A 27,452-nucleotide genomic window follows, 5' to 3' on the forward strand; every position below is an offset into this window, starting at 1 on the left:
ATAACTTTGTAACAGAGAATCATTGGAAGCTTATAATTGGTACAAAGATTGTTTGTGACCTGAGGATATGTCATGATCTTGACCTAAGGTCTGGCAAGTTCAAGGTCACTGTCAAAAAAAAATGTGTGTGTTCCAAAACTTTCTAATGAAGAGATTTTGGAAATTCCTTCTTAGTACAAAAATTCCTTAAGACATGAAGGTGTGTCGTGACCTTGACCCAAAGTCATTTGATCAAAAACAAGGTAGCTTATAGAAATTGTTCATTTATGTCCTGTATTGGATATCTTGTAATGGAAAACATAAGAGGCTCATAGGCTAAGTGGCAGATGATGTTTGACACAAAGATTGATTTATATGATATCAGGGTGTATCAGGAATTGACCCAAGGATATTTTGGTTAGTTCAAGGTCACTGGAAAAAAAAACATTAAATTTGTATCCAATCTATAACTTTCTAAAGAAAAAAACATTGAAAGTTCACATATTACCTGAAAGTGTGTCATAACTAGGGATGTCAATTTTGTCAATAATTCATATTCGAATATTCAGTGAAAGTATTCGAATATATTCGAATATTCGATAAAGTAAATAAAATTTGGTTTATTTCAAATGTACATCGTTCTACTGTCATGGCAGGTTTTGCGTCGGTATTTGGAAGTAAAATTGGATATAGACTTTTGTAGGTGTACAATAAGGAATTCTTCATTTGATATTTGTAAATGTTTAGATTAAATAATTGATTTAAGTGTATACAACCGAAATATAAATTTAACAAATGATATCTATACAAGCTCAAACTGACGAACCAGTCGTTTAACCAGGGGCAAGATTGTCGTTTACTCTTCAGATTTAAAAGCACGTAATAATTATAGTTATCTGCTTATTAAAAGATATAATATAATCTTTGATACAATTTTTTGACAAAATAAACAAACACTTCAATAGACAATTCTTCTAGGTCATTAATTTCCCGATAATGATTTTAAAATTTTAAAATTAATATTTAACCCGAGATAAACAAGTAATTGTGCATTATTCTGAAATTGAGCCCTTTACAATATTACAAGCTGATTCTATCAAAGATGTAATTCAATGATCAATAAAATTTATTTTCATAAGTACATCCTTCACGTCTCTTAGATATTCAAGAAAGTTTCATTTAGTTGTCCTCGATTCTAGATCCGATCATATTAAGCTACTGAAAGTACTTTTTGTATCATACATTAATAGTTCTTGTTTATTTCTTTTATACCTCACTCAAAATGAAATAATTTGGAAGATTTATAAGATAAGAAAGTAGCGAGAGGAATTAGGGGATCGCTAGTAAATAAAACGGGGATAATTCCAGTACTGTTCTAATTAAAATTTATTACTTTTTGTGAAATCTGAAAAACACCGAATTTTCGAATCTCAAATTCATATTCGAATATTAACTCATATTAACATCCCTAGTCATAACTTGACCTTGGCATTCCAGCAAGTTGAAACTTCAACCACAGATTGTTTGTGAGCTGAAGGAATATCAAAGTTTTGACCCAAGGTCATTGTGTTAAGTTCAAGGTCACTCGGAGAAAGTGTAAATTCATGTCAGGTTCATGATTTTTCAACAGAGGAACATTAGATGTCCATATTTGGCTAAGAACAGAGAATGTATAATTTTTTTCAACCAAGGTCATTTTGGCAAGTTCAAGATCACATTTAGAAAATTGTATATAAGCAATTAAAAACAACAAAAGAAAAAAAAAACATTGCAGTGGTGGTGTGGGGGTTCTGTTCTTCCTGTAATCTCTTTGAGATGCACTTAGTCCATAGAAGATAAAATTTATACGAACGCTTCCTGATATAGTGCAGATTTAATTTTGTTCAAACCATGGCCCCTGGGAGTGGGGTGTTCCCAAAGTAGGAGATCAAAGTTTTACATAAGAATGTGTAGAAAAAAAATCTTTAAAAAATCTGCATCTTAAGAGAAATAAAGCCGCTCTTAATCATATGAATATGCATGCATCGTCCGGTAGTGTAGTTTTAAATTTATTCAGATAAGAGTGCCCAGGGGTAGGGTGGGGCCACAGTAGGAAATCAAATTTTTACATGGTAATATATCGGAATATAGGGCTGTTGCAACTCTTGTTTCATGTTTCAATATACATGTATCATTGGATAAGGCATTATTATTTGCACTTATATATCTACAGTGTCTTACAAGCTCAAAGACATTAGGCCAAAATAAAATTAATCAACAGATTCTCAGGCACTGCCGCATCAGGTCAAAAACTGCTGTATTGATCAATTTTATTGACGTATTGAAAAGGGAATAACTCAGTTTTCTATTTTACCAAATTGAAAAATAAAATTGAGTTATTCTCCTTTTCATCCATGCTTAAAGATGGAAGTTTTCTATATTTCTTGTCAATGCAGTTTTTTTTTAATTAACTTTTAAACAAATGTTTGAAATAATATTATTGAAGTTGATTATATATTATATTTAATGTACGAGACCAAAAAAATAAGAATCAGTTCATATCATCATTTTATTGAACAACTGGCATGAAAAAAGAGCTGACACCTGCTTAAAAAAAACTCTGCCTGGCACATTGAATTTTAAAATTTTTGGCCTGAGAAACTATTAACTAATTTTGGGGGCCTTGTGTACCTGTATATAGCTAAATGTTCTGAATTTTCTTTTGACAGATTTCACAGGATGTGCTGAGCAGTTGTTAAGAGGACAAAAAGAATCACCATCTCACAGGTTTTCTTAAATTTCTTCAAATGTAAAAGTTCATAAGTTCATACACTAGAAAGTAAATGCATTCTGACAGTACATTTAGTTATTTTTTTAAGAATGGCTATAAACAATCATGGTAAAGCAAACAATGGATGGAGATTAAAGCTATAAAGATTTAAATTGTTATTTCAAAAAGTAGACAAGTATAATCATTTTTCATAAATGTGATTCATGATCATTTTTCTTGGTTTTCTCTAGCCAGAACACAGGCACAAGACGAAAAGTTACCAGATACAAAAAATCAGTGTGGTATACATTTCTCTGTTACTTTATTAGTTTTTATAACTGTTTGAAAACACACAGTAATCATACATATCTATAAGTACAAACCAGTAGAGCTACAGTCTTGACAGAGACTTCTGGTTATAACTGTGTGAAAACACACAGTAATCATACCTATCTATAAGTACAAACCAGTAGACCTACAGTCTTGGCAGAGACTTCTGGTTATAACTGTGTGAAAACACGCAGTAATTATACCTATCTATGGAGTGTTATAGTAGAACATCTCTATCTAACACTGTTTAATGTTATAAATTATGACACACTGTAATCATCAATATATAGAGTGCTATAGTAGAACATCTCTATCTAACACTGTTTTAATGATATAACTTATGAATTAATATTTGGAAGAAAGCAGTGTTTATCATGATTATTCTTTGTGAATTATAAAGTTTATACACTGCATTGTAAAATACAATATTATAGACTATCATTTATGAGAATCTTTAAAATTTTCCAGTATTTCACAATTGATATGTTTTTAATTTGTAAATATTCCTCTGTTAGACATGTTTGATTGAGCACACTTGGAGGCTGCTATTGATTGAAACATTGTAAGCATTCCATACCCAGTGTAAAGGTATTTATGTTTATCTGGGTCTTATTTCTATTCATTTCTATAAGTTCTTCAAACAAAGACATTGGTACAGGAGTATATTATAAAGAGAGCCCTGTTATTGATGTAGATAATTATAGAACAATGCTGTAATTTACAGAGAAATCTCCCTGACTGAGGAAATCAACACATGGTTCTGTTATAAAACCACAGGATAAAGATGAAATAAATGTCTGCTGTAAATGATGTATAGCTTAGTGTTACAGAAATCTGTCACAGATGTTAGTCATGGTCGTCACATTTCCCATGTATCATCAGACCGGGTCTGGATCAATGATGGTAAAAATCTCTTCTTGACAAACACAGCAGGTGATAAACTACATCATCTTACAGATGTACGTAATGGTTATGGAGTACATACAGTGACAAGTGATGGTGATTTAATTTATATAGACAGTGATTATAAAATCAACAAACTGTCTACAGATCACAAAGTAAAGACTACGTTAATAAAGTACAACACAGAACCATGGAGACCACTGAGTGTCTACAGCTCCCCCTCCACTGGAGACCTGCTGGTCGGGATGTCTGGTATATTTACAGGCCAGGTATTCCGGTATAACTCCACAGGAGAATACATCCACACCATAAAGTACAACACAGGTCAGAGACTGTATGGTGTACCTCACTACATCACAGAGAACCGCAATGGAGATGTTATTGTGTCTGACTTTATTACGTATAACCGTGAGGCCGTAGTGGTGACAGATGATGGTGGGAGATATCGCTTCTCCTACACAGGACCTCCATCAGGATCACGACTAGTACCACGTGGAATCTGTACTGACACGATGTCCCACATCCTGGTGTGTGATCGTAACACCAAATCAGTACACATGATTGATAAAGACGGACAATTCCTGTCATTGATACAGACATCAGAACACGGGATAGACGAACCATGCGGCCTGAGTTATGATGACAACACTAACCTGCTCTGGATTGGATCAGAGAACAAGAACAACAAGACAGTGTACATATGTAGACTTATCAATGGAGGGGATAATCTGACCGGTAAGTAATACACAAGATTAATTATATGTTTTGTTGTACAATGTTTAGTGTGTAAAATATATTATAGTCATTGTTTTATTTGTAGTTACAAGACATTAATGAATATTTATAGTGATGGTTTTAAGTGTAATTACACAACATGGTTAATTTAATTATACCTTGTTGCATTAAGTCACAAGAAATGTTTTAAGATGAGGTTATTAATTTATAAGTTGTAATTAATAACTATATAACTTTCTGATAATATATTTAAGAATAAATTAGGGTTATTTCAATATATTTCCATTTCTATTTGTTTTCTCTGTCATAACTCTTTGAAAGTTAGTTGAGTTGATTTCTTGATCATTCCACTGAAATGAAAATTTCGCCAAACGAAAGGTCAGGTGCTAAGAAGGCCTAATATGCATGCAATTCTCGTGTGGCTATCTTTGTGTTTGACGTCAGTGGGAGGGGACTGTTGAAATTGACATGTGAGGCCTCATGTAATTTAAATCTATTAGTCTACATTTTTAAAATCTAAAATAATTTACAATTATTTTATTTCACAATGAAATGGAAATGTGAGGAATCACTTGTTATGCAAATTATCCCACGTTTCCAACTATCGTTGATGCCCTGGCATACTCTACTAACTAGACAGTGATTCCTTAAATATATACTTAGTTTAGTTGTTAACTTTGTTGTCTTGAACAAACTACTCCAGATTTTGTGCAGATGAGACCTGACATAGATTCTGTCCTACATCATGTATAATGTAGTATAGAGTCTGTATAAAGTGTTCATTTCCCTGGCTGACAAATGATTTGTTGTATAACTCTCATTGGTTCTGTCTTCTATTTGGGTTGACATGATTTTATAGTATAAGTCAGGAAATGAATACATTGGGTGGTTTGCAGATTAACTTAATAGGTCACTAAAAATGTCATGAAATGGAAAAAAAATGGTTGTTAAATGGGTGTGGTGTGTATGTGTGTATGGGGGGGGGGGGGGGGGGGAGGGGAGGGGGATGGAAATTAGGGGAGTTTAGAGGGGGCAATGTCCTAGTTCTTATCAATAGTTGATATATAATTGGTTCTTGTAATACTCCATTCAAACAAAGTTCAATCACAGTTAATACAAACATTTTGTACAATGTTGACAGATATAGCCACCATTGATGTTAACACAACTCCGTCTAGGAATGTTGTGTATTTCTATAGCAGGTGTTCTGTAAATCTACACTGTGTACTGGGTTGACATTTTACAAGTATATTACATGGAATCTTTATAGATTAAAAGTGAAACCACCAAAGTCAGAATTATAGAGTCATATTAGCCTCCCCCCCCCCCACACACACAAGAATTTTTTTTAGGGGAAGGGGGGAGGGTGTTTCACTATATCATATGCTACTTAATCATTTTCTTTCAGTACTTTTTAGCTCACCTGAGCTGAAAGCTCAAGTGAGCTTTTCTGATCACCCGTTGTCCGTCGTCCTTCCTTCTAGGTGTCCTTCTGTCTGTAAACTTCTCACATTTTCAACTTCTTCCCAAGAACCACTGGGCCAATTTTAACCAAACTTGGTACAAAGCATCCTTGGGTGCGGGGAGAGGGGGGGGTTGTTAAATTATTGAAATGAAGAGCCAACCCCATTTCCAAGAGGAGATAATCAAGAAAAGACAAAAATAGGGTGGGGTCATTAAAAAATCTTCTTCTCAAGAACCACTGGGCCAAAAAAGCTGAAACTGAAGTGGAAGCATTCTTGGGTAGTGTAAATTCTAAATTGTTCAAATCATGACCCCTGGGGGTAGGGCGGGGCCACAATAGGGAATCCAAGTTTTACATTGAAATATGTCGAAAAATTCTTTAAAAACCTTCTTCTCAAGAACCACAGGGCTAGAAAAGCTGAAACTTAAGTGGAAGCATCCTGGGGTAGTGTAGGTTCTAAATTGTTCAAATCATGACCCCTTGGGGTAGGGTGGGCCAGAAGAGGGAATTCAAGTTTTACATTGAAATATGTAGAAAAAATCTTTAAAAATCTTCTCATGAACCACTGGGCCAGAAAGGCTGAAACTTATGTGGAAGCATCCTTGGGTAGTGTAGATTCTAAATTGTTCAAATCATGACCCCCTGGGGTATGGCGGGGCCACAATAGGAAATCCAAATTTTACATTGAAATATGTAGAAATAATATTTAAAAATCTTCTTCTCATGAACCACAGGGCCAGAAAATCTGAAACTGTAGTGGAAGCATCCTGGGGTAGTGTAGATTCTAAATTGTTCAAATCATGACCCCCTGGGGGTAGGGTGGGGCCACAATAGGGAATCCAAATTTTACATTGATATATCTAGTAAAAATCTTTAAAAATCTTCTTTTCAAGATCCACAGGGCCAGAAAAGCTGAAACTGAAGTGGAAGCTTAAGCATCCTGAGGTAGCGTAGATTCTAAATTGTTCAAATCATGATCCCCAGGGGTAGGGTGGGGCCACAAAAGGGAATCCAAGTTTTGCATTGAAATATGTAGAAAAAATCTTTAAAAATCTTTTTTTCAAGAACCACAGGGCCAGAAAAGCTAAAACTGAAGTGGAAGCATCCTGGGGTAGTGTAGATTCTAAATTGTTCAAATCATGACCCCTGGGGGTAGGGCGGGGCCACAATAAGTACTACAAGGGGGGAAATCAGGTGAGAAACAGCAAGGCAAAAGTTACTCAGGTGAGCGTTGTAGCCCATGGGCCTCTTGTTTAATGTACAAACCTTTTTGCTCTGTATTTGATATGTTGAAAAGTAAATTTACAACTTCCTCAAGAACCAAATGAAAAATAATTTCAATTTTCTTTTAAAATCATGGAAAATAAGGTGTACAATTTCGGGTTGGCTCATGTTCAGTGAAATTGAATAGTTCCAATGTATCGTGCTACGTCGACCATAAAAATGATCTAGGGGTCAAAAATATGACATAAATCACTGTTTTCTCTCCTCACCTTTTTCATGTTTATTAGTGTCAACTTGTTGTTATAAACATTTTTATGTTCTTGGACAATGGTTTATTGTTATTAAAACTTCTGAAGGTTGGTCAGATGATGCATAGTGAAATTTCTTATTTCATGACTAAAAAAATAATAATGTTTTTTTCTGCTACATATAAATAGTATTTTCTATATTTGTAGACATTTAGACACAGGAATTTCTTATTTTCTACAAAAGAAATAAATATATTGAAATACCAAAAATGTATGGGAATGATCTATTTTCTATGACTGCATCATTTCACTATCAAGTTAAAATGAAATTGAAGTAAATGTTTTATTTCATACCTTGTTCTTAGCTCATGAGGTAAATCATATGACCAAAGCAACAAAAATAAACAGATAATATTGTGGAACTGATTTAGAAAAATAAGATTGAAAATAATAGAATACCATATTTTTTTCTGAAATACCTACATCATTACTTTGTGCAGTAACACAAAATTTCAAATTCTGCTTAATGCATGTGTTCTGGATGTCTATTCTAAGAACATGTTTTTGTTTAGATCCAGGCAGTGATGATTTAAATAAAGTTGATGAGTTAAAGAAGTTTCTGAGGAAGGAGAAGACAGCTCTTTCCCATGCCAGAGGAATACTTGTTGGATGTGCTGAAGCTGGAAAAACAACACTACTGAAGCAACTACAAGGGCAACCCCAAAATGTCAGCAAAGTCACAGAGTCCACCAGGGGACTGGAAGTCTATCAACATCTCTTCACTGTTAGAGATGGAATTCTGGAAGGTAAAAATAAATTTCTGATACATATTGATAGGACAAATGACAATCGCAGACCACTTTTCCATCCGAAAAGCCCACCGAGTTTTTGGGTCAGGTGAGCTTGACCTCAAATTTGTGTTTGGCTAAATTTCAAAGAAGGTATTTAAGATATTTATGCCCCCCTTCGAAGAAGGGAGGGCATATTGCTTTTGCTGATGTCTGTCTGTCGGTCGGTCTGTCTTTCGGTCCACCAACAGTTTCCGTTCATTTTCTTAGCAGAGGTTGCACAAACTGAAAAATAATTTGGTAAACAGATTAATCATAAGATTAATCTAGGTCAAGTTCTGTTTTGGGTACAATCGAGCAATTTTTGCCCCTTGGACTTAGAAAAATTCCAATTATTTTCAGTTTCCGTTCATTTTCTTCGCAGAGGTTGCACTTACTGAAATGAAATTTAGTATACAGATTAATCATAAGAATATCTAGGTCAAGTTCTGTTTTGGGTATGATCAAGCAATTTTTAGCTCACCTGAGCTGAAAGCTCAAGTGAGCTTTTTTGATCACCCATTGTCCGTCGTCCGTCCGTCTGTCCGTCCGTCTGTAAACTTTTCACATTTTCGACTTCTTCTCAAGAACCACTGGGCCAATTTTAACCAAACTTGGCACAAAGCAACCATGGTTGAAGGGGAGTTTAAATTTTTAAAATAAAGGGCCAAGTCCCCTTCAAAGGGGAGATAATCAAGAAAATACAAAAATAGGGTGGGGTCATTAAAAAATCCTCTTCTCAAGAACCACTGGGCCAGAAAAGCTGAAACTTATATGGAAGCATGCTGGGTTAGTGTAGATTCTAAATTGTTCAAATCATGACCCCCGGGGGTAGGACGGGGCCACAATAGGGAATCCAAGTTTTACATTGAAATATATAGGAAAAATCTTTAAAAATCTTCTTCTCAAGAACCACTGAGCCAGAAAAGCTAAAACTTATTTGGAAGCATGCTGGGGTAGTGTAGATTCTAAATTGTTCAAATCATGACCCCCGGGGGTAGGGCGGGGCCACAATAGGGAATCCAAGTTTTACATTGAAATATATAGGAAAAATCTTTAAAAATCTTCTTCTCAAGAACCACTGGGCCAGAAAAGCTGAAACTTACTTGGAAGCATGCTGGGGTAGTGTAGATTCTAAATTGTTCAAATCATGACCCCCGGGCTTAGGGCGGGGCCACAATAGGGAATCCAAGTTTTACATTAAAATATATAGGAAAAATCTTTAAAAATCTTCTTCTCAAGAACCACTGGGCCAGAAAAGCTGAAACTTACTTGGAAGCATGCTGGGGTAGTGTAGATTCCAATTGTTCAAATCATGACCCCAGGGGATAGGGTGGGGCCACAATAAGTACTACTGGGGGGGGGGGAGGGGAGAAATCAGGTGAAAAACAGCAAGGCCAAAGTTACTCAGGTGAGCGCTGTGGCCCATGGGCTCTTGTTGAAAGAGTTATGCCCCTTGGACTTAGAAAAATTCCAATTATTTGCAGTTTCCATTCATTTTCTTCGCAGAGGTTTCACATACTGAAATGAAATTTGGTATACAGATTAATCATAAGAATATCTAGGTCAAGTTTTGTTTTGGGTATATGTCCGGGGGGGGGGGATAAGTGTTTCACAAACATCTCTTGTTTTATCAAACTACGTATGCTTATATTGGTGAGAGTTATTCAATTGCATCAAGGTTTTCGACCTTGGCCTTTCAATTTACCTTGACCTCATTTTTATCAATTTGTTAGCTGAGTTTCAAGGAAACAAAGATATTTCATCAAACTTCATATTTTGATACGTGTAATGTAGAACTATTCTAGTACATCAACATATTTTTACCTTGACCTTTCCTTTGACCTTGACATCACTTATCTCAATTTTGTGTTTAGTTCAGTTTTAAAGAAACTTTTCCAAATATTTTTTAGCTCACCTGAGCTAAAAGCTCAAGTGAGCTTTTGTGATCACATTTTGTCCGTCGTCCGTCTGTCTGTCTGTCCGTCCTTCCGTCTGTAAACTTTTCACATTTTCGTCTTCTCCTCCAGAACCTCTGGGCCAATTTAAACCAGACTTGCCACAAAGGATCCTTGGGTGAAGGGGATTCAAATTTGTTCAAATGAAGGGCCACATCCTCTTTCAAGGGGAGATAATTAAGAATTAGTGGATATTTAGTGGAATCTTTAAAAAATCTTCTTCTCAAGAACCACTGGGCCAAAAAATTGAAACTTACATGAAACCTTCTTCACATAGTGTAGATTAAAATTTGTTCAAAAATTTTTACATAATAATATAAAGGAGACAATCTTTTTCTCAAGAACAGCATAGCCATGATTAGTCATATTAATATGGAAGCATCCTCAGGTAGTGTACATTCAGATTTGTTCAAATCATGACCCCCGGGGATAAGGATGAGCCACATTGGGGAATCAAAATTTTACATAGGAATATATATGAAAAAATCTTTAAAAATCTTCTTCTCAAGAACAGCAAAGCCATGATTAGTCTTATTGATATGGAAGCATTCTCAGGTAGTGTAGATTCAAGTTTGTTCAAATCATGACCCCCGGGAGATAGGGTGGGGTCACAAAGAGGGATCAAAGTTCAATATAGGAATATGGAGGGAAAAATCTTCAAAAATCTCCTCCTCAAGAACAGCAAAGCCATGATTAGTCATTTTGATATGGAAGCATTCTCAGGTAGGGTAGATTCAAGTTTGTCATATCATGACCCCCCGGATTTAGGGTGGGGTCACAAAGAGGGATCAAAGTTTTACATAGGAATACATAGGGAAAGAAACTTCATAAGAACAGCAAAGCCATGATTAGTCATATTGATATCTAAATATTCTCAGGAAGTTTAGATTCAAGGTTGTTCAAATGATGACCCCTTGGGTTAGGGTCGGGCCACAATGCACTATCGGAGTTTAACATATGGATGTATACAAAAAAATTCTCTAAAATATTTTTCTCAAGAACAGCAAAGCCATGTTTGGTCACGTTGATATGTAAGTATCTTGAGGTAGTGTAGATTCAAGTTAGTTCAAAATATGACCCTGAGGGGTAGGGTGGGGCTAATCTATAAAAATCTTTACACTGGGGGGTAGGGTGGGGTCACAATAGAGATAAAAGTTTTATATAGGAATATATAATAGAAAAAATCTGCTGATAAAGAACAACAGGGCCATATTGTCTCATTTGAGCATTATGGCCCATGGGATCTTGTTATGTAAGCTGATGCACTGATGCATTTTTTGGTGAAAATTTATCAACAGTGTCCAATTTTTAGCCCACCTGAGCTGAAAGCTCAAGTGAGCTTTTCTGATCACCTGTTGCCCGTCGTCTGTCAGCTGTCCGTCCATCCATCAGTAAACTTTTCACATTTTCAACTTCTTGAAAACCACTAGGCCAATTTTAACCAAAGTTGCTACAAAGCATCCTTTGGTGAAGTTGAGTTTAAATTATTAAAATAAAGTACCAAGCCCTCTTACAAGGGGATATACTCAAGAGAAGACAAAAATAGGGTGGGTCCTTAAAAAAAATTCTTCTCAAGAATCACTGGGCCAGAAAAGCTGAAAAGTATTTGGAAGCATCCTGGATAGGGTAAATTCTAAATTTTTCAAATCTTGACCCCCGGGGGTAGGTTGGGGCCACAACAGGGAATCAAAGTTTTACATTGAAATATAATGGAAAAATCTTTATAAATCTTCTTCTCCAGAACCACTGGGCCAGAAAAGCAGAATTTTATGTAGAAGCATTTTCGGGTGGTGTAGATTCTAAATTGTTGAATTCATGACCCCCTGGGGTAGGATGGGGCCACAATAAGTATTACAAGGTTGAAAATCTGGTGAAGATCAGCAGGGCCATAGTTACTCAGATGAGCGTTGTGGCCTCTTGTTTTTTTTTTTGTTTTTTTTTTTTTTTTACCTTGACCTTCTGAATGACTTTGACTTTACTATTTATTGTGTATTAAACTCAGTTTTAAAGAAACTATTCAAGATACATTCATCATGTTCATCAAACTTCAAACAGTAATATAAATTTTCGTGTTGATTTACTAGTGAATCCTGGACAGGGCATTCATGTCCTATGGACATATTTCTAGTTTCTACAATGTTTGATCTTGAGCAGCCAATCAGATAGCAAGGAATTATTCAATCATTTATAAAAGAATTTTATTGTTTAAATAATGAATACATATGTACAGACACAAGATATAATATGATCAGTAGAATGTTTGTTGTCAATCCTCAATTGTGATAAAAGAGACATATGTAATTACTCTATGATGTGTTTCAAAATAAAAACAGTACTAAATAACAATATTCCTCTTTTACAGTGACTGATGATGACTCACCATTGAAGATATTTATCAGGATAAACGCTGCAGATTTAAGACCAGACCCAGGCAGTACAGTTGACATCTCCGATACAAATGGGAACGAAGACAATTTAGGAGTAGGAAGTACTGATAAAAACACTGAAGTTGTTTATAGCCGAGAAGAAAAGAAAGAAGAGAATGTAGAGTTGTCTAGCCCACCAACTAAACGCAAAAAAGAAGAGAATTCAGTAGAGACAATGGCCAGTCTTCTCTCCTCAGAAGCTCCAGCTTTGGTGAAAGATGAACTTTTTCAGAAAATCTTGTCTGATAAGGAGAAGTTACCAACAGTAAGTATGCTGGATTTTGCTGGCCAGTTAGCGTATTATGCCTGTCACCAAATTTACGTAACACCAAAAGCCTTCTTCATCCTTGTCTTGGACATGACTAAGAGATTTGAAGATGTTGTCGATAAAGAGATAGATAATCAAGAAGGATCAATCTTCTCTGTGTGGACATACAAAGGTATGAAACATGTAATATGTCGGATTTTATTTTTTACAAGGTAAAACCATTATGCAACTTATTGTAGTTTTGTACACCAATGACAAACTTCCAGTTTTCACTTTGTCTAATAGATCAAAATATTCAAAGACACATCCTTTAGGATTTATCTTAAATTGGGATTTATATCAATTGAATTTGGGATGGTGGATCTAATTCTGCAAAGCAAGGGTTTATTTGTTTACTAGTAATTCTTAGATTATCTAAATGCTACAAACTTCTACAGTTGGAGTTTATTTTCGATCAGACATGCATCAATTCTGTTGACATTTTCTTTCAATTATGAATGTGGAGTCATATTCCAACATTTAGGAGTTATATGTTAGGGCATAATGTATGACATTATTAGCCCACCTGAGCTGAAGGTTCAAGTGAGCTTTTTTGATCGAAATTTTTCTGTTGTCTGTAATTGTTGTTGTTGTTGTTATCATAAACCTTTTACAATTTCATCTTCCTCTCAAGAACCACTAAGCCAATTTCAACCAAACTTGCCACAAAGGGTCTGTGAGTCAAGGGGATTCAAAGTTGTTCAAATGAAGGGCCTTGTCTTCTTCCAAGGGGAGATAATTACAAATTAATAAAGATTTATGGCACTTTTAAAAAATCTTCTCCAGAACCACTGAGCCAGGAAAGACGAAACTTATGTGGAGGCATCCTCGGGAAGTGATGTAGGTTCAAGTTTGTTGATATCATGACCCCAAGGATAGGAAAGGGCCTCAATGGACAATCATTTTTACATAGGAAAAATCTTCAAAATCTTCTACACTAGAACCTTTGGGCCAGGAAAAATGAAAATTATGTGGAAACATTCTCACTAGGGTAGATTCAAGTGTGTTCAAATTATGATCCCCACGGGTAGGGTGGGTCCACAATGGGCAATCAAGATTTTTAATCTAAAGGAATATGTAGGAAAATCTTCTACACCAGAACCACTGGGTCTAGAAAGATGAAACTTAGGTGGAAACATTTTCAGGTAGTTTAGATTAAGGTTTTGGTCAAATCATGACCCCTGGGGGTAGGGCGGGGCCACAATGGACGATCAAAGTTTTACGTAGGAATGCAATAGAAAACTCTTTAAAAATCTTCTTCTCAAGAACAGCAAAGCCATGATTGGTCATATTTATATGTAGTGTAGATTCAAGGTTGTTCAAATCATAACAACCAGGGGTCGGGTGGGGCCACGATGGGCGATCAAAGTTTTGCATAGGGATACATAGGAAAAACTCTTTAAAAATCTTCTTCTCAAGAACAGCAAAGTCATGACTAGACAAATTTAAATGGAAGAATCCCCAGCTAGTGAAGAATCAAGTTTGTTCAAATCATGACCCCTGGGGGTAGGGTGGGGCCACACTGGGTGATAATTTTTTTTCTTAGGAATACATAGGAAAGATCTTTAAAATTCTTCTCAAGAACAACATAGCCATGATTGGTCATAATAATATAAAGGCATCATGTAATGTAGTTTCAAATTTGTTTAATCATGACCACCCTCCCAGTAGAATAGAAGGGCCATAACAGGGGATGATAGTTATACAAAGGAATATCAAGGAGATATCTGTAAAAAAATGTTCTTCTTAAAAACAGCAAAGCCATTATGTGTGATATTATTTCAAGCATCCTTAGGAAGTGCAGATTCAAGTTACTTCAAATCATACCCCAACCCCTTTTATATTTAAACTGTTAAATACTGAACTGATTTCTGCTTTTTTCAAGCCACGGTTCTCAGGTGAGCAATGTGACCCCTGGGCCTCTTGTTGTTCACACTCTTTTTAGGTCACCTGAGTTTACTCATGTGACCTATTGCTATCTGTTTTCATCCGTCGTTGTTCGTCGTCCTTCGTGCGTTAACATTTAAACATATTTAGCTTCTTCTCTGAAACTGCTGAACCAATTTCAACCAATTTTGGCACATAGCATCAATAGGTAAAAAGGAACAAAAGTGATGAAATTCATTGCCCCCCTCCCCCCCCCCCCCCCCCGAGGCCTGAGATGTTTGGTAAATTAATACCATCAAAATTAGTGCAATCTTTAAAAATCTTCTTCTTTACTCCTAGACATCAAGCAGCCAAACTGTTAGCATGATTGTAATAAGCATTGAGCCCTCTTCCAAAATTGTGAAATTCATGACCCCAGAGACAGGGGGTTCTGATGCTCGGGTGTTGCTCTGTTGAATATATAGTGAAAATGCATTATTTCTTTAAAAAAATTCTTCTTTGCTCGTGGGTATTAAGCAAACAAACTAAATACATAGTTATTATGAGCAAAGGTGCCTCTTCCAAAATTGTAAATTTCATAGCCCCTAGGTCAGGGTTTCTGATGTTAAGGCAGGGCTCTAATGATTATATTGTGAAAGGCATTAGTTCTTTGAAAATCTTCTCCTCTGCTTCTGGGTATTAAATCATTAACTATATACATAGTTATGATGAAAAAGTATGCCTCTTCCAAAATTGTGAATTTCATGGTCCCTGGGTCAGAGGTTTTGGTGTTAGGGTGGGGCTCTATTGATTATATAGTGAAAATGCATTAATTCTTTGAAAATCTTCTCCTCTGCTTCTGGGTATTAAATCATTAACTATATACATAGCTATGATGAGGAAGGGTGCCTCTTCTAAAATTGTGAATCTCATGGTCCCTGGGTCAGAGGTTTTGGTGTTAGGGTGGGGCTCTATTGATTATATATATAGTGAAAATGTGTTCATTCTTTGAAAATCTTCTCCTCTGCTCCTGAGTATTATGCCGATGATCTAAATGTATAGTTATAATGAGTAAGGGTGCTTATTTTATAATTATGAATTTCAAGGCCCTTGAATCGGGGTACCGGGGGGGGGGGGGGTATGGTTATATACTGAAAATGAATTAATGCTTTGAAATCTCTTCTTTGGTATTAATCAAACATTTATGAAGAGGAAGGGTGCCTTTCCAATACTGTGAAATGTGTGGCCCCAGATTCAGGGTTCCTGTGGGGTGGGGCACTACTGATTATATAGTGGAAAATGCATTTTCCTTTGTTCCTTTGCTCTGCCTCTGGGTATTAAGTAACCAAATTAAGCATGCTAAGTTTATAGTTATGATGAGCAATGGTGGCTCTTTCAAAATTGTGAACTTCATTGCCTCTTGTTTAAATTCAATTGTTGGATAGTGTTTACATGATACTCAGGTGACCTATAAGGCCCATGGGCCTCTTGTTTAATTAACGATATGTCAAGATCACCTGCGTAGTGCAGTTACTCTAGAGTCGTGGAGTAGGGAATTGAACCCGGGCGTTCGAATCATCCTGCACGATGTTTGATAAGACCCAATAAGTAGAGGTCCCAAGTCGCAGTATGTGCTAGCACAAAAAAAAAAAAAATCACTGCTCAATGGTCCTGAGTGCCTAGTTTTGGTCTAAATTTGCAGACAGTGGTGGCGTCTCCATATGAGTGAAAAATTCTCAAGAGGGAAGTAAACATCAACAAACAAACAAATGATATGCAAAGTTCTCATTCCTATGTTATATGGATGAAAGTTCAAAATGTGGAGAATTTAGAATCTACATTAGCCACTACCTCAGGAAACTTTCAAACAATTTTCATTTTTCTGGAACAATGACTCGAGTTTTACCTTTATTATTTCCCGATTGAGAGGATACTTGGCCCTTTTTTGAAAAAAAAATTCTTTACCAAAGGATGCTTTGTGCAAACTTAGTTAATATTTGCTCAGTGGTACTTAAGTAGTTGAAAATATTAAAATTTTAATGAGGGACAGACAGATGTATAGACCTGCCTTTTTTTCTAGTACATGTATGATGCTATATTTATTCGTTTAGACTTCTCTTCTTTTTTTTCTTTTAGACTACTTGAAGTTTTGGATTACCTCAATCAAGACATTTGGTGGCAGAAAGGTACCACTATTTCTTGTTGCCACACACACGGAAACAAAATCTACAGATGTAAGTATTCAGGCTTATAGAAATGTGAATTAGAAAAAAATAGATTCACATATCTAGAGAATGCTCAAGTACAGCTATACTTCAGGAATACCAAAAAAAAAAAAAAGAAGATTTTAAGCCTAAAAGGGTACAAGTTTTAGATTGGTTTTAGTCTTTACAAAATGAATTGGTTTCTATCCAGGTTTCCTGACATAATATAGGTCCTAATTTTTTTTTTAAATCTTGCCCCTCCCCCGGTTGGAATGAGGCCGCAAAAGGAGTTCAAAGTTTTACATAGAATTTATACATGAAAAATTTCTTATCTTTAAGGGTCCACCAGACACCCCCAGCTTATATTTTCATATTACTGAGCATTACTTATAACAGGCATATCTACAGTACAGGCCATGAGTTTTACCCGTCACATAGTGGAAAACGCACCGTGTGAAATGCTCTGTGCTACACCGTGTACAGTGTGTGTGGATTTGAAATACACAATAGGCACACTGTGCCACACCGTATCTAGAAAAATCCCAGCTAATGCACCCGGTGCCCCACCGTGTCCAGAAAATTCCCTCCGTGCCGCACCGTGTCCATAACATTAAAGAGAAAAAAATCATTTGGTTCTGATAAAATATTTTAAGATTTTAAAACGATTATCACATTGATTTATATGTAAAATTATCGTTTGCTAATCTAGAAGACATTGACCTGTGCTCTTATTTGTACTTATAACACATGCAGTAGGTTTAATATTAGTGACAAAAAAAGTAAATGGAGTTGAATTTCATATTTCGTAAAGTTATTTAGTTACTTTTTAAAATTATTACTTGGATTGAAATTTGCAATGTCTGAATAATTTAATCCCACGTGTTCACATAACAAAGAAATAGCATGATCCATTGAGCTGCATTTGTGTTACATGTGTGTCCTCTACAAAAATTTAGACTTCTTCAATTTAAAGAGCTAGGTTCACTTTATGCATAAAATGGTCCTGTCCTTATATCAATTAATTGACTATCACCATCTGTCCCATTTCATATATCAATATAAAGTAGAGACTTTGTTCCATCATTTTCTATAATAAAATTTCATTTTGAGAATCCAGGTATTGGCTTTGAGAAAATGCAATGTTCTTGAATTTTGCAGAAAACATGCGTATTTGACTATCTTCAGCAAAGAATTAAAATATGAGCACAGCCCACGATCCAAAAACATGTTTCATGATCTTCAGAAACAGATCTTTCTTTATGTATTTGCATATTTTGGATAAGAAGTTGTGCTCTATATGAAATATCGAAAAAATATTTCAACTTTGTGCCATTTTTAAGGAATTTACAGGATATTGGAAACATGACGCATTTTATGACGTCATTATGCATTGACTAGAGAGAAAAATTACGTCACGTTCAATAGATACACAGACACCAAGGGTCCAAGTGATAAATACTGCATTTTCAACCAAAACTGAGCAGTTTTGATTTTTCAGAAATTCTCTGGGCCAAAAAAGGCCCTAAGTCGCTCATGCTCTTTGTATATAACAAATTGTCATTTACAAATTTAAATTGAAAAAGTCTACATTTTTGTATAGGACATCTGGTATACGATCCAAGCAGTATTTGTTTTAGTATTCAGTCCAAGCATTTATATTACAGAGTAAAGCAAATTTATTATGTTAATCTTATATTATTCTGAATTTATAAGCGAGAATCGAGAGCAAAAACACGAAATTCCTGTGTACAATAATGTGCGTATTTCTCACAACAGAATAAATTCTGTACATAACTACATGTAGTATAAATTATGTTTGAGAAATCATTTCAGTGTAAGTATTCAATACGTTTTTTCCTTAATTACAAAGTATGTAAAGAAACAATGTCCAAGAGAGAAAGGAGAGAGAGATGTTCTTAACCCCCTTTCGCATAAATCTGTAAAAAAAAAAAAAAAGAAAAAAGTCATTCAATTCTTCGAAGCGTATTTCTCGTAACAGACGATTTTTTTTCTTTTTATAAACTAGTGTTTATGTTTAAAATATTTAGTGTAAATATTTTATGTTTTTCTTTAATTGAAAAGTGTGTAAAGAAACAATGCCAGAGAGAGAGAGAGAGAGAGAGAGAGAGATTTTGAGATTTTAACCCCCTTTCACATGAGTGTAAAAATTTTTCGTTTTATTTGTTAATAAATTACTAATGTCACAATAAACCCTTCTTTAATACTATTTATATTCCGTAACATTGTTTCATAGTCAACCTAGTTACAACATGTGTACAATCAATTTATTCTACTTTACACACGAAATCCTCGTGCTATACCTGTAAATCAAAATCGCACGACGCTAGATGGCCCAAAAAATCCGTTTAGGTGGAAAGTCTTCTGATTTTAAACATTCCTATGGTCAGTTCTAAGTTAACACCTTTCTTTAGAAATATATTGGGACACAGCCGGAGGGCCAGGGGGCGCTCTGTCTTTATCACACCTTTCAAATTCTTTCGTCATTGACCACATCAAATGTATGACACACTCAACTGACTTCCAGCCAAATTCAACTACCGGGTTACCCCGCCCCGTGTGTACTTTGACTTGATTGCAAACTTACTTTGTAAATTATTCTTTTTCAGACATATTAACATTTTCAGACATATTAACATGTAACCTGTTAGTTTGTGGTTGTTCTATTTCACAATAACGTAACATATTAAAAAAAATCTACAGACTATCGATTAATTTAGAAGAGGGGGAAGGGGGTGGGTGGGTGGAAGGTAACAAACATACTAGCTTGAAAGAGGCCAGGGATTTTATTAACTACATAATTTTTTCTTCTCTAAAACCATGATAATAATTTTACATAGACTTTGACCATAAGAGCTTTTTTTCTATACAAATGTACCTGTAAAAACTGACCAGGAATTAAAATATAATTTAAATTGGTTTCTTAAAAATCAATTTATTCATAAGTTTTAAGATATTTTTCCCTATCAAGTTTTCATCAATAGCACAAAAAAAATTGTTTCTTCCGGGCATATATTATTAAGTTCACAAAAATACCACAAAAACTGAATTTTATCAGTCATCATATTTTTTAAAGAAATTTATAAAAGTTACAAAAATAAATAAATCACATTTTCTCTAAAATGCATAGAGAAAAGATTAGAAACGATTAGAAAAGACTTCTGGTTGTATAGAAGAACCTCTAATGAATTAAATTTCAACAAGAAGTTGAATCTAAATCAAAGTAATTCATGAAGAAAAATTATTTTCAAAATCTGAGAAATAGAAGTTCCTTTTTAGAGTTATCTATCCTGTAGTCCAGGTCTCAAAAACTTTGGTTAACATCAGCATTCGTCATCATACCAAAGTTACTCATTATTGGTTAATGAACTGGACAGATATAAATGAGCAAAACTAGAAATTCACACTATTTATCAATAATTATAAGCACACAATGAGATAGGTATTATTGAAATGCACAGATCAGTGTGCGAAAGTATTAACTAAATACAACAGACTTTGTTGACAATATCTCAGTGGGTTGATTAGCCTGAAAGTATAACTAAACTAAAACGTGTTCACGTAGATATTCCCTAATATTTACGAATTATTATGCTACAAAAACTCAAAGGTATGCCGTTCTTAATTTGAAAATATTCACATTTTTCTTTCAGTCACGCCGTCACCATGCCATGTGTTCATTGTTTATGAATATGGTGTCACTCTCAGTTTACTGCATACTTTGCCATTGACAAAAAATTCATCTCTAAAGCATTTGTAAGACTCTCTTGCAGCAGTGCCAATCAAATCGTCAGTGCACAAACTATATAAAACCGGAAGTAAAAGTATTTTTTCTCGACATATGTCACAAGTCACTGGTTGTGGAGGAACCTTAAAATGTTGATTCTAAATTGTTTGAATCATGGCCCAAGGAATTGGATGAGACCACAATGGGGAAGTTTTACATTGGACTATATAAGAAAACATTTAAGAAACCATCTGGTTAAAACTTTACATAATACATGTATACAGGAAAATAATGTTCTTCTCTTCTTCATGTATAAGGTCATGTTAGTCATATTGATATTAAAAAAACAATACAATGTTGTGTGGAATCAGAGATCCCATTGAATTAGGACGGGGCCATAACATGAGGTCATAATATAAGAATCTCAGTCTTCTTGAGATCAGCAAGGTTAAGTTGCTCAGGTTAGCGTTGTGGCCCAAGAGCCTCTTGTATTTTTGTTCTTGTCGTTTTTTTTTAACCTTTTCATAGATGACTAAAATGCAGCATATTGTTTTCAACAAATTATTAGTTTATTATACTCTCGAAAGGTTATTTGATAATTTTCTTTCCTTTTCATTGTAATGGTAGTGTCAAGTCTTGATACACTTAATACACTTCTTGGAAATGATAAAGATTTATCATTGATGTAATGATCTAAATTTGAATTCAGTTGTTCTGATATGCTACAACTTAACAGCTCATTTTTATTACTGTAGATTTTGTATATAATAGCAACCAATTGCAGCTCTTTGAATTCCTTTAAAGAGTACATGTAACACAAAGTGATTGATTTTTGTCCTCACGGAGCTATAGTTCCAGTTAATTATACTGTCTTGTAACATTGAGGATTAACGATGAGCATACCATGTCAAGAAAGGACATGTCTTTAAGAAAACTTAATTAGCATTGATAAAAAATTAGATAGTGTTTAAAAAGGCAAGAATTTGGGAAAATGTAAAACTGTAAATATGTAGTATGAGGTGGATTCAAACCATGTCTGTAAGAAGTAACATAATAAATGAGGGTTAGTGGTCTAACCATGAAAATATTAACCAGGTTATCAAAATGAGGTTGTCTTATTTTTTGAGTGTTTCTATTGTGAATTTTGAATAATTCAAATAAATTTAAAGTTTCTTAGAGTTTTCAGTATAGGAAGGCATTGTATACACATAGCATACAAAAGTTATAACTAAAATCTTTTCATTCAGAGAAGCTATATTTTGACGGCTTTACATCCGAAGTGATATTGTTATTCTATAATGGATACCAGATCAACAGTTTTATCTGTAATCAATTTAAACTAATTACAAATTTTAATTCCAAAATTTTTCATGATTTTCAAATATCAACACACAATTTAGCATTTACAGTATTAAAATCATAACACACAATTATATATTAATATTTCCATGCTTGCTTTGTTTACTTCTTCAGGAAATAGAGAAGTATTTTGGGGAGTTCTGGAATGCTGTACCAGACGAGGACAGAGATTGGTTAAGCGAGTCTCTGAATGATCGTGAATATGCAGTAGGTCTGAGGGAACTAAATTATAATACCAAGGAAATGCTGGAGTCAATGAAAAAGTCCATAGTGGAACTATTTACAGATGAGAACAATACAAGAATTGAATTGCCTTCTTCATGGGCTTTAATGGAGCAGTTATTATATGAAGGAGACTGGAAGGTTTTGTCCCTGAGTGAAATCTGGAAGCTCAACTCATCTGTTCCCGATGAATACCAAATCAAACGTGTTGAGGAAATGTCAAAATTTTTAAAATGCTTCCATGACAATGGCCTTCTTTTGTATTTTGAAGAGGAGAAATTGAGGGATCATGCTATACTAGACATTCAGTGGTTTGCTAATGCTTTCAGTAAGGTAATTGCTGATGAAAATCACATCAATAAAGATTGTAAAAGGAAATTAATCAAAGAGTGGAAATCCTTTAACAAAACGGGCGAACTTAAAGATAAAGTGATAGATGCTTTGTGGAAAGATGAACCCTCTTACTTGAAACACAAAAGTGAAATTATGCCATACATGGAGAAACTTCAAATGCTGGTACCTTTGAATGCATTTGAGGCTGTGTCAGAAGGTGGAATGTCATGGTATGTCCCATGTATGAACAAAAAGCAGTTTAAAGCTAACTTTTTTGAAGATAAATGGGAATGCTCCTCCATTTTATGCTTTCGGTTCACTTCTTTTGCCATGTTCGTGTTCTACAGACTGGTAGCATACTGCATGAGTTATCTAGGATGGAGTGTTGCAAAAGATGAAGATAATGAAGGAAGTCCATGTCTTTATCAAACAGCGGCAGTGTTTGATCACAATGCACACACTGTTGTTATTGGCATATGCAATGATGATATTCAGTTGCAAGTGTTCAGAATCAAACCATTAACTGTAGACAAAGAAGTATCAAATGAAATTGGAAATTCCGTTGATAAAACAATAGAAAAACTGACAGAAACATTTATAGACACAAAAATATTCCACAGAGGATACAAATGTCAAAACATTATTTGTAATGAGAAAGATATATCTTTCACCCTTGCAAGTGAGCTCTCCAAAATCAAGGCTAAAGAAATTCAGTGCAAGTGTAAACTTCGGGAGAAACATGTGATAAATGTACAAAGAACTCTAGGATTCTGGGAAAAGGTAACAATTACTTATCTTTATATCCCCAGGCAAACAAAAAAATGAAGAACAATTAGAGGTTGACCTTTGACTCAAAGGTTACTTATGACCTGAGGGTGCATCATGATTTGGAGATGTTTTAGGTCATTTGGTCAATAACATAAAAAAAGTAAAATTCATTTCCATAATTTTTAATCGAGAAATATAGTAAGCTATACTTCATTCTTAAATTGCTGATAATCTAAGGATAAATAATGATATTGATTAAGGCCCCAAGTCTCTTAGCAAACCATATTTTAGTTAACAAGTTTCTCAAATCTCTTGCTATTTGCCTTTTTACATCACTAAGCATTGTCTGTGAACTTCTGAACATGTTCAGCCTCTTTTCAAGAACTGCTGAACCAGTTTTGGCAGATTACATGTATGGATAGAACGGAACAAAAATTGTGAAATCCAGAGGGTGGATCCAATAAAATTAATTCAGTTTTCAAAAATTGTGTGTTCTTCTGGACATCTTAGTCATGTTAATAGTAGGAAAACTGTTAGCATGATTATAATATGCAGTGAAGTTTTTACTAAGGTTGTTACATTCATAGAATATTTGTTCAAATAAATATCTTCTTTACTGATGTACACCCAGTAGACGAACTGTTTACATGAATCAAATGAGTTTTCAATCATTTACCAAAATTATGCAATTAACAGTCCACTGGCTCATGGTTTAGGTCCCAGGGTTTTACAGACTCTGAGTACAACTTGTTTCTTTCAAAATAAATCTTTTGTTTCACCTTAATCCTAATGTTCAAAATTAATCATGTTAATGTGATGGTCACCAACTCAGTGATATCTAATGGTAAATTAAAATCTTATGAACCTAATTTTCCTTACTTGACCTACAACAGGGCCGTTTGAGATGGTCATGTAATTTTAAATACTTTTACAAACTCTACTAACTCTAGGTTTAGCTTTGCTAAATACATATGGAATAATCAAATGAACTAAGATTTATTCTGTTTCAAACAACGTTGGCTATTTCCAGCATTTAAGTTTTTAGTCTAAGATGGGTTCATCACTATAACTATGGTTTGTTTCAGGGAGAGGTGAGTGATTCCAGTACTCCTGGGGCCTCTGGACAAAACCTAGGAGGCCAATCTCGATTTGCAAAACTTGGAATGGCTACAAACGATGTCTTAAATAAGGCATACAGAGATATTCTAGAATCAGAAATTTCCCCATCTGATATTGAGAACAAGGTGAATTTATTATCAAACAAAAAGAGGATGAATCTGAAGCTGAACCCAGATCAAGAAGATCTTTTGAAAAAAGCAAAAAATTCTGGATATGTGGAATTTGATATTTCATTAACTTACAAGATGATAAGAAACATTTGTTCGATGATCCCTAAACCAACAAAAGGAAAGTGGGGAGAAGAGCCTGCAGCAGGAGAGGTTACAGTGGGTGACGATATCGAGAGAATTAGGTTAATACGAAATAGATTGACTGCGCACGTGAATTCAGCCTCTACCTCTCAGACAGAATTCGACGATACCTGGTCGACGATGTCAGATATCTGCCAAAGATTGGAAACCTTTACTGGGAAGAAATACTTGGATGATCTTAATTCCATTAAAAAACTGACCTTAAGAAGAGAAGATGAGGATGCTATTATAAAAAATGTCAAAATGCAAGAAATTTGGGAAAGAATCAAATCAAATATGCAAGAATTTGAAACAGTGTTCAAGCCTAACGAAGGTGCTACAAATTAGGAGCTAGTAAAATGCAATGTAGAATACTAAAGAATCATTTGTAACCTAAATTCAAACTGTAAACAATTAATTTTTTTTAAACTTTGTAGAATTAATGAATTTCATTTGAAATTGAGCATCTGGTATTTTCAGGTTAATTTGTCAATTCTAAATTTTTTAAGGATTCTTGTCTGAACATTAAATTCAATCTAGTTACTTCAGAGGCTAATACATTGTAGAAATTCAAATATACTAGTAGTTTGTGCTGGGAAATGTGCCTTGACCTGGTTATTAAATGAAATGGCATTCAAAGATCATGTTGTCCTGAGGGTTGAAATAGGTACATAATATGACATATGAAGACAAGGTTAAGAAATGTAATATTTTTAAAGAAAAAAGCAAAGTTTTACTGAAAATGTGGAAAAGGTCATATATTGCATACAATTGACTTAGTCCAAGATGTGTGTGATAAATCTGTGCCAAATGTGTATCACTCGATTCATATGTTTAGTTTAATTTGATGAACAGTGCATAAAGATCACTGACGTTTTACCATTCCACAAAAAGTTATAAGTCAATATGACTGTATAAAAATTTGAGTTTGATTAAGGCATCAAATGCGGGAAACCTATAGAAATTACATCGTCCGTCTGTCTGTCCTTCTGTCAACCCTCTTGCAATGCAATAACCTAATAGCTTTCATCCCTAAAATTTTCAATCTAACACTAATTTAGAAGAAGGGAAGGAGTTATTACTTGGAGGGGGGGGGGGGGGGGGTATTGGTGTGTCTGTCTTTATAAATGCCTGTCTGATAGTACTGTATTCATGTTTCTTTGTACATCTTTTGTGACCAATAACCCAGAAAACATCATTATCAAAACTACATACAGATGGAGTTAACTCTTAGGGGAAAAATGTGAATCAAGTCGTCGGTCTGCCTTTCTGTAAGCAGTTTTCTTTTGGGTAATATTTCAGTTGTCACCGTAATGCCGTAAAGTTTTGCACACCAAGAGCAGGAAAATGATCCGTTACCTTTGGCAATACATATTATAAAGGCATGAATTTGAGCACACAGCATATATTTATATTTAATAACTAATAAATAATTTAAAATGGATCAAAATGTGAAGAAATATTTTTTTTTAAAAAAGCGTGATGTTTTGCGCCGAAATCGGAGCGAATCATCGTGGCACGAACCATCTCAGGGCGAAACAGAATCGGCACGAAACATACCGGATTCTTAATTTTAAGGAGAATGTTGCCAAATTTATTCATGTACCGTGTATGGAGGAGTTAGACCCCAACGTCGACAGGTCACATCCGCCTTTTGTATTGATCAGGTAGACGAAACAATTCGTAATCAAATATAGTGTAAAGTCCCCGATCCTGAAATGTTTCCGTTACGGGTTTTCTTGATATGTATTTTGTTTATGTTTCCGCCCGAGCAGAAATGTCGATTTTAAATGAGCTTGGACATAAAAAGCCGCACAGGAGTAAGTAAGTGTTCATCTAAATACATAACATTTCAAGAAAACTGATGTTTGGAACATATTTGAATTGTTTTATACTTATGATGATGCTAAAATTACATGTTTGAATAATCTCTAGTAAAACACAAGTTTGCTTGGTTGAAGTCGTGTGCAAGACTTTATCACTCTAGACGAACTCAAAATACAGGTTGAACGGAAGTAAGAAATTGAGACTGAAAAAGACTCCGAAAGTCTAGAGTCCGCGCATGCGCACACACAAAAAAATGTCGATTTTTCGGCAAAAATCATGAGTCTACAAAAACTGTCCGTGCAAAGTTTTGGAAAGTATTGCATTGATGCTTGTCCTCTGAAATGCTACATAAAAATCTTCGGAAGAGATCGTATTTGTCAGATTTTAGATTCTATTTGCAAAAAAAAAGAGATATCTACTTTTAGCTTCAAAGTTGACGATTCAAATCCGATCAATTACAGAGAAAATTGTACTTTTGATAAGTAAATATGCTTTCCTGATATAACTATAGACCAGTTTCACTGTTGAGCTGTGTTGGAAAAATCATGGAAAGAGTTGTGTTTAAATG

At 34.7% G+C, this 27,452-nt stretch overlaps 1 protein-coding gene across 1 annotated transcript; it reads left to right on the top strand.

Annotated features, from left to right (window-relative positions):
- Window positions 1-3,867: 3,867 nt before the first annotated feature.
- Window positions 3,868-25,459, top strand: LOC133194323 (uncharacterized). The gene is made up of 6 exons (XM_061330301.1): window positions 3,868-4,696; window positions 8,206-8,439; window positions 12,781-13,284; window positions 17,154-17,251; window positions 22,440-23,660; window positions 24,734-25,459. Exons 1-6 carry the CDS (start codon window positions 3,868-3,870, stop codon window positions 25,403-25,405), a joined length of 3,558 nt encoding a protein of 1,185 aa, XP_061186285.1. The 3' UTR covers window positions 25,406-25,459.
- The last annotated feature ends 1,993 nt before the right edge of the window (window positions 25,460-27,452 follow it).

This window comes from Saccostrea echinata, unplaced genomic scaffold (genome assembly GCF_033153115.1).
Source record: "Saccostrea echinata isolate AGI-Se365-2 ecotype Australia unplaced genomic scaffold, CSIRO_AGI_Sech_v1 ptg000029l, whole genome shotgun sequence".
Classification (NCBI taxonomy): Eukaryota; Metazoa; Mollusca; class Bivalvia; order Ostreida; family Ostreidae; genus Saccostrea; species Saccostrea echinata.

Excerpts from the sequence above, each read along its gene's own strand:
- LOC133194323 (XM_061330301.1), top strand. The coding sequence starts at position 3,868 with ATGTATAGCTTAGTGTTACAGAAATCTGTCACAGATGTTAGTCATGGT. Across the intron at positions 4,697-8,205 it reads TGGAGGGGATAATCTGACCG|ATCCAGGCAGTGATGATTTA; the intron begins GTAAGTAATACA and ends GTTTTTGTTTAG. Across the intron at positions 8,440-12,780 it reads TAGAGATGGAATTCTGGAAG|TGACTGATGATGACTCACCA; the intron begins GTAAAAATAAAT and ends CCTCTTTTACAG.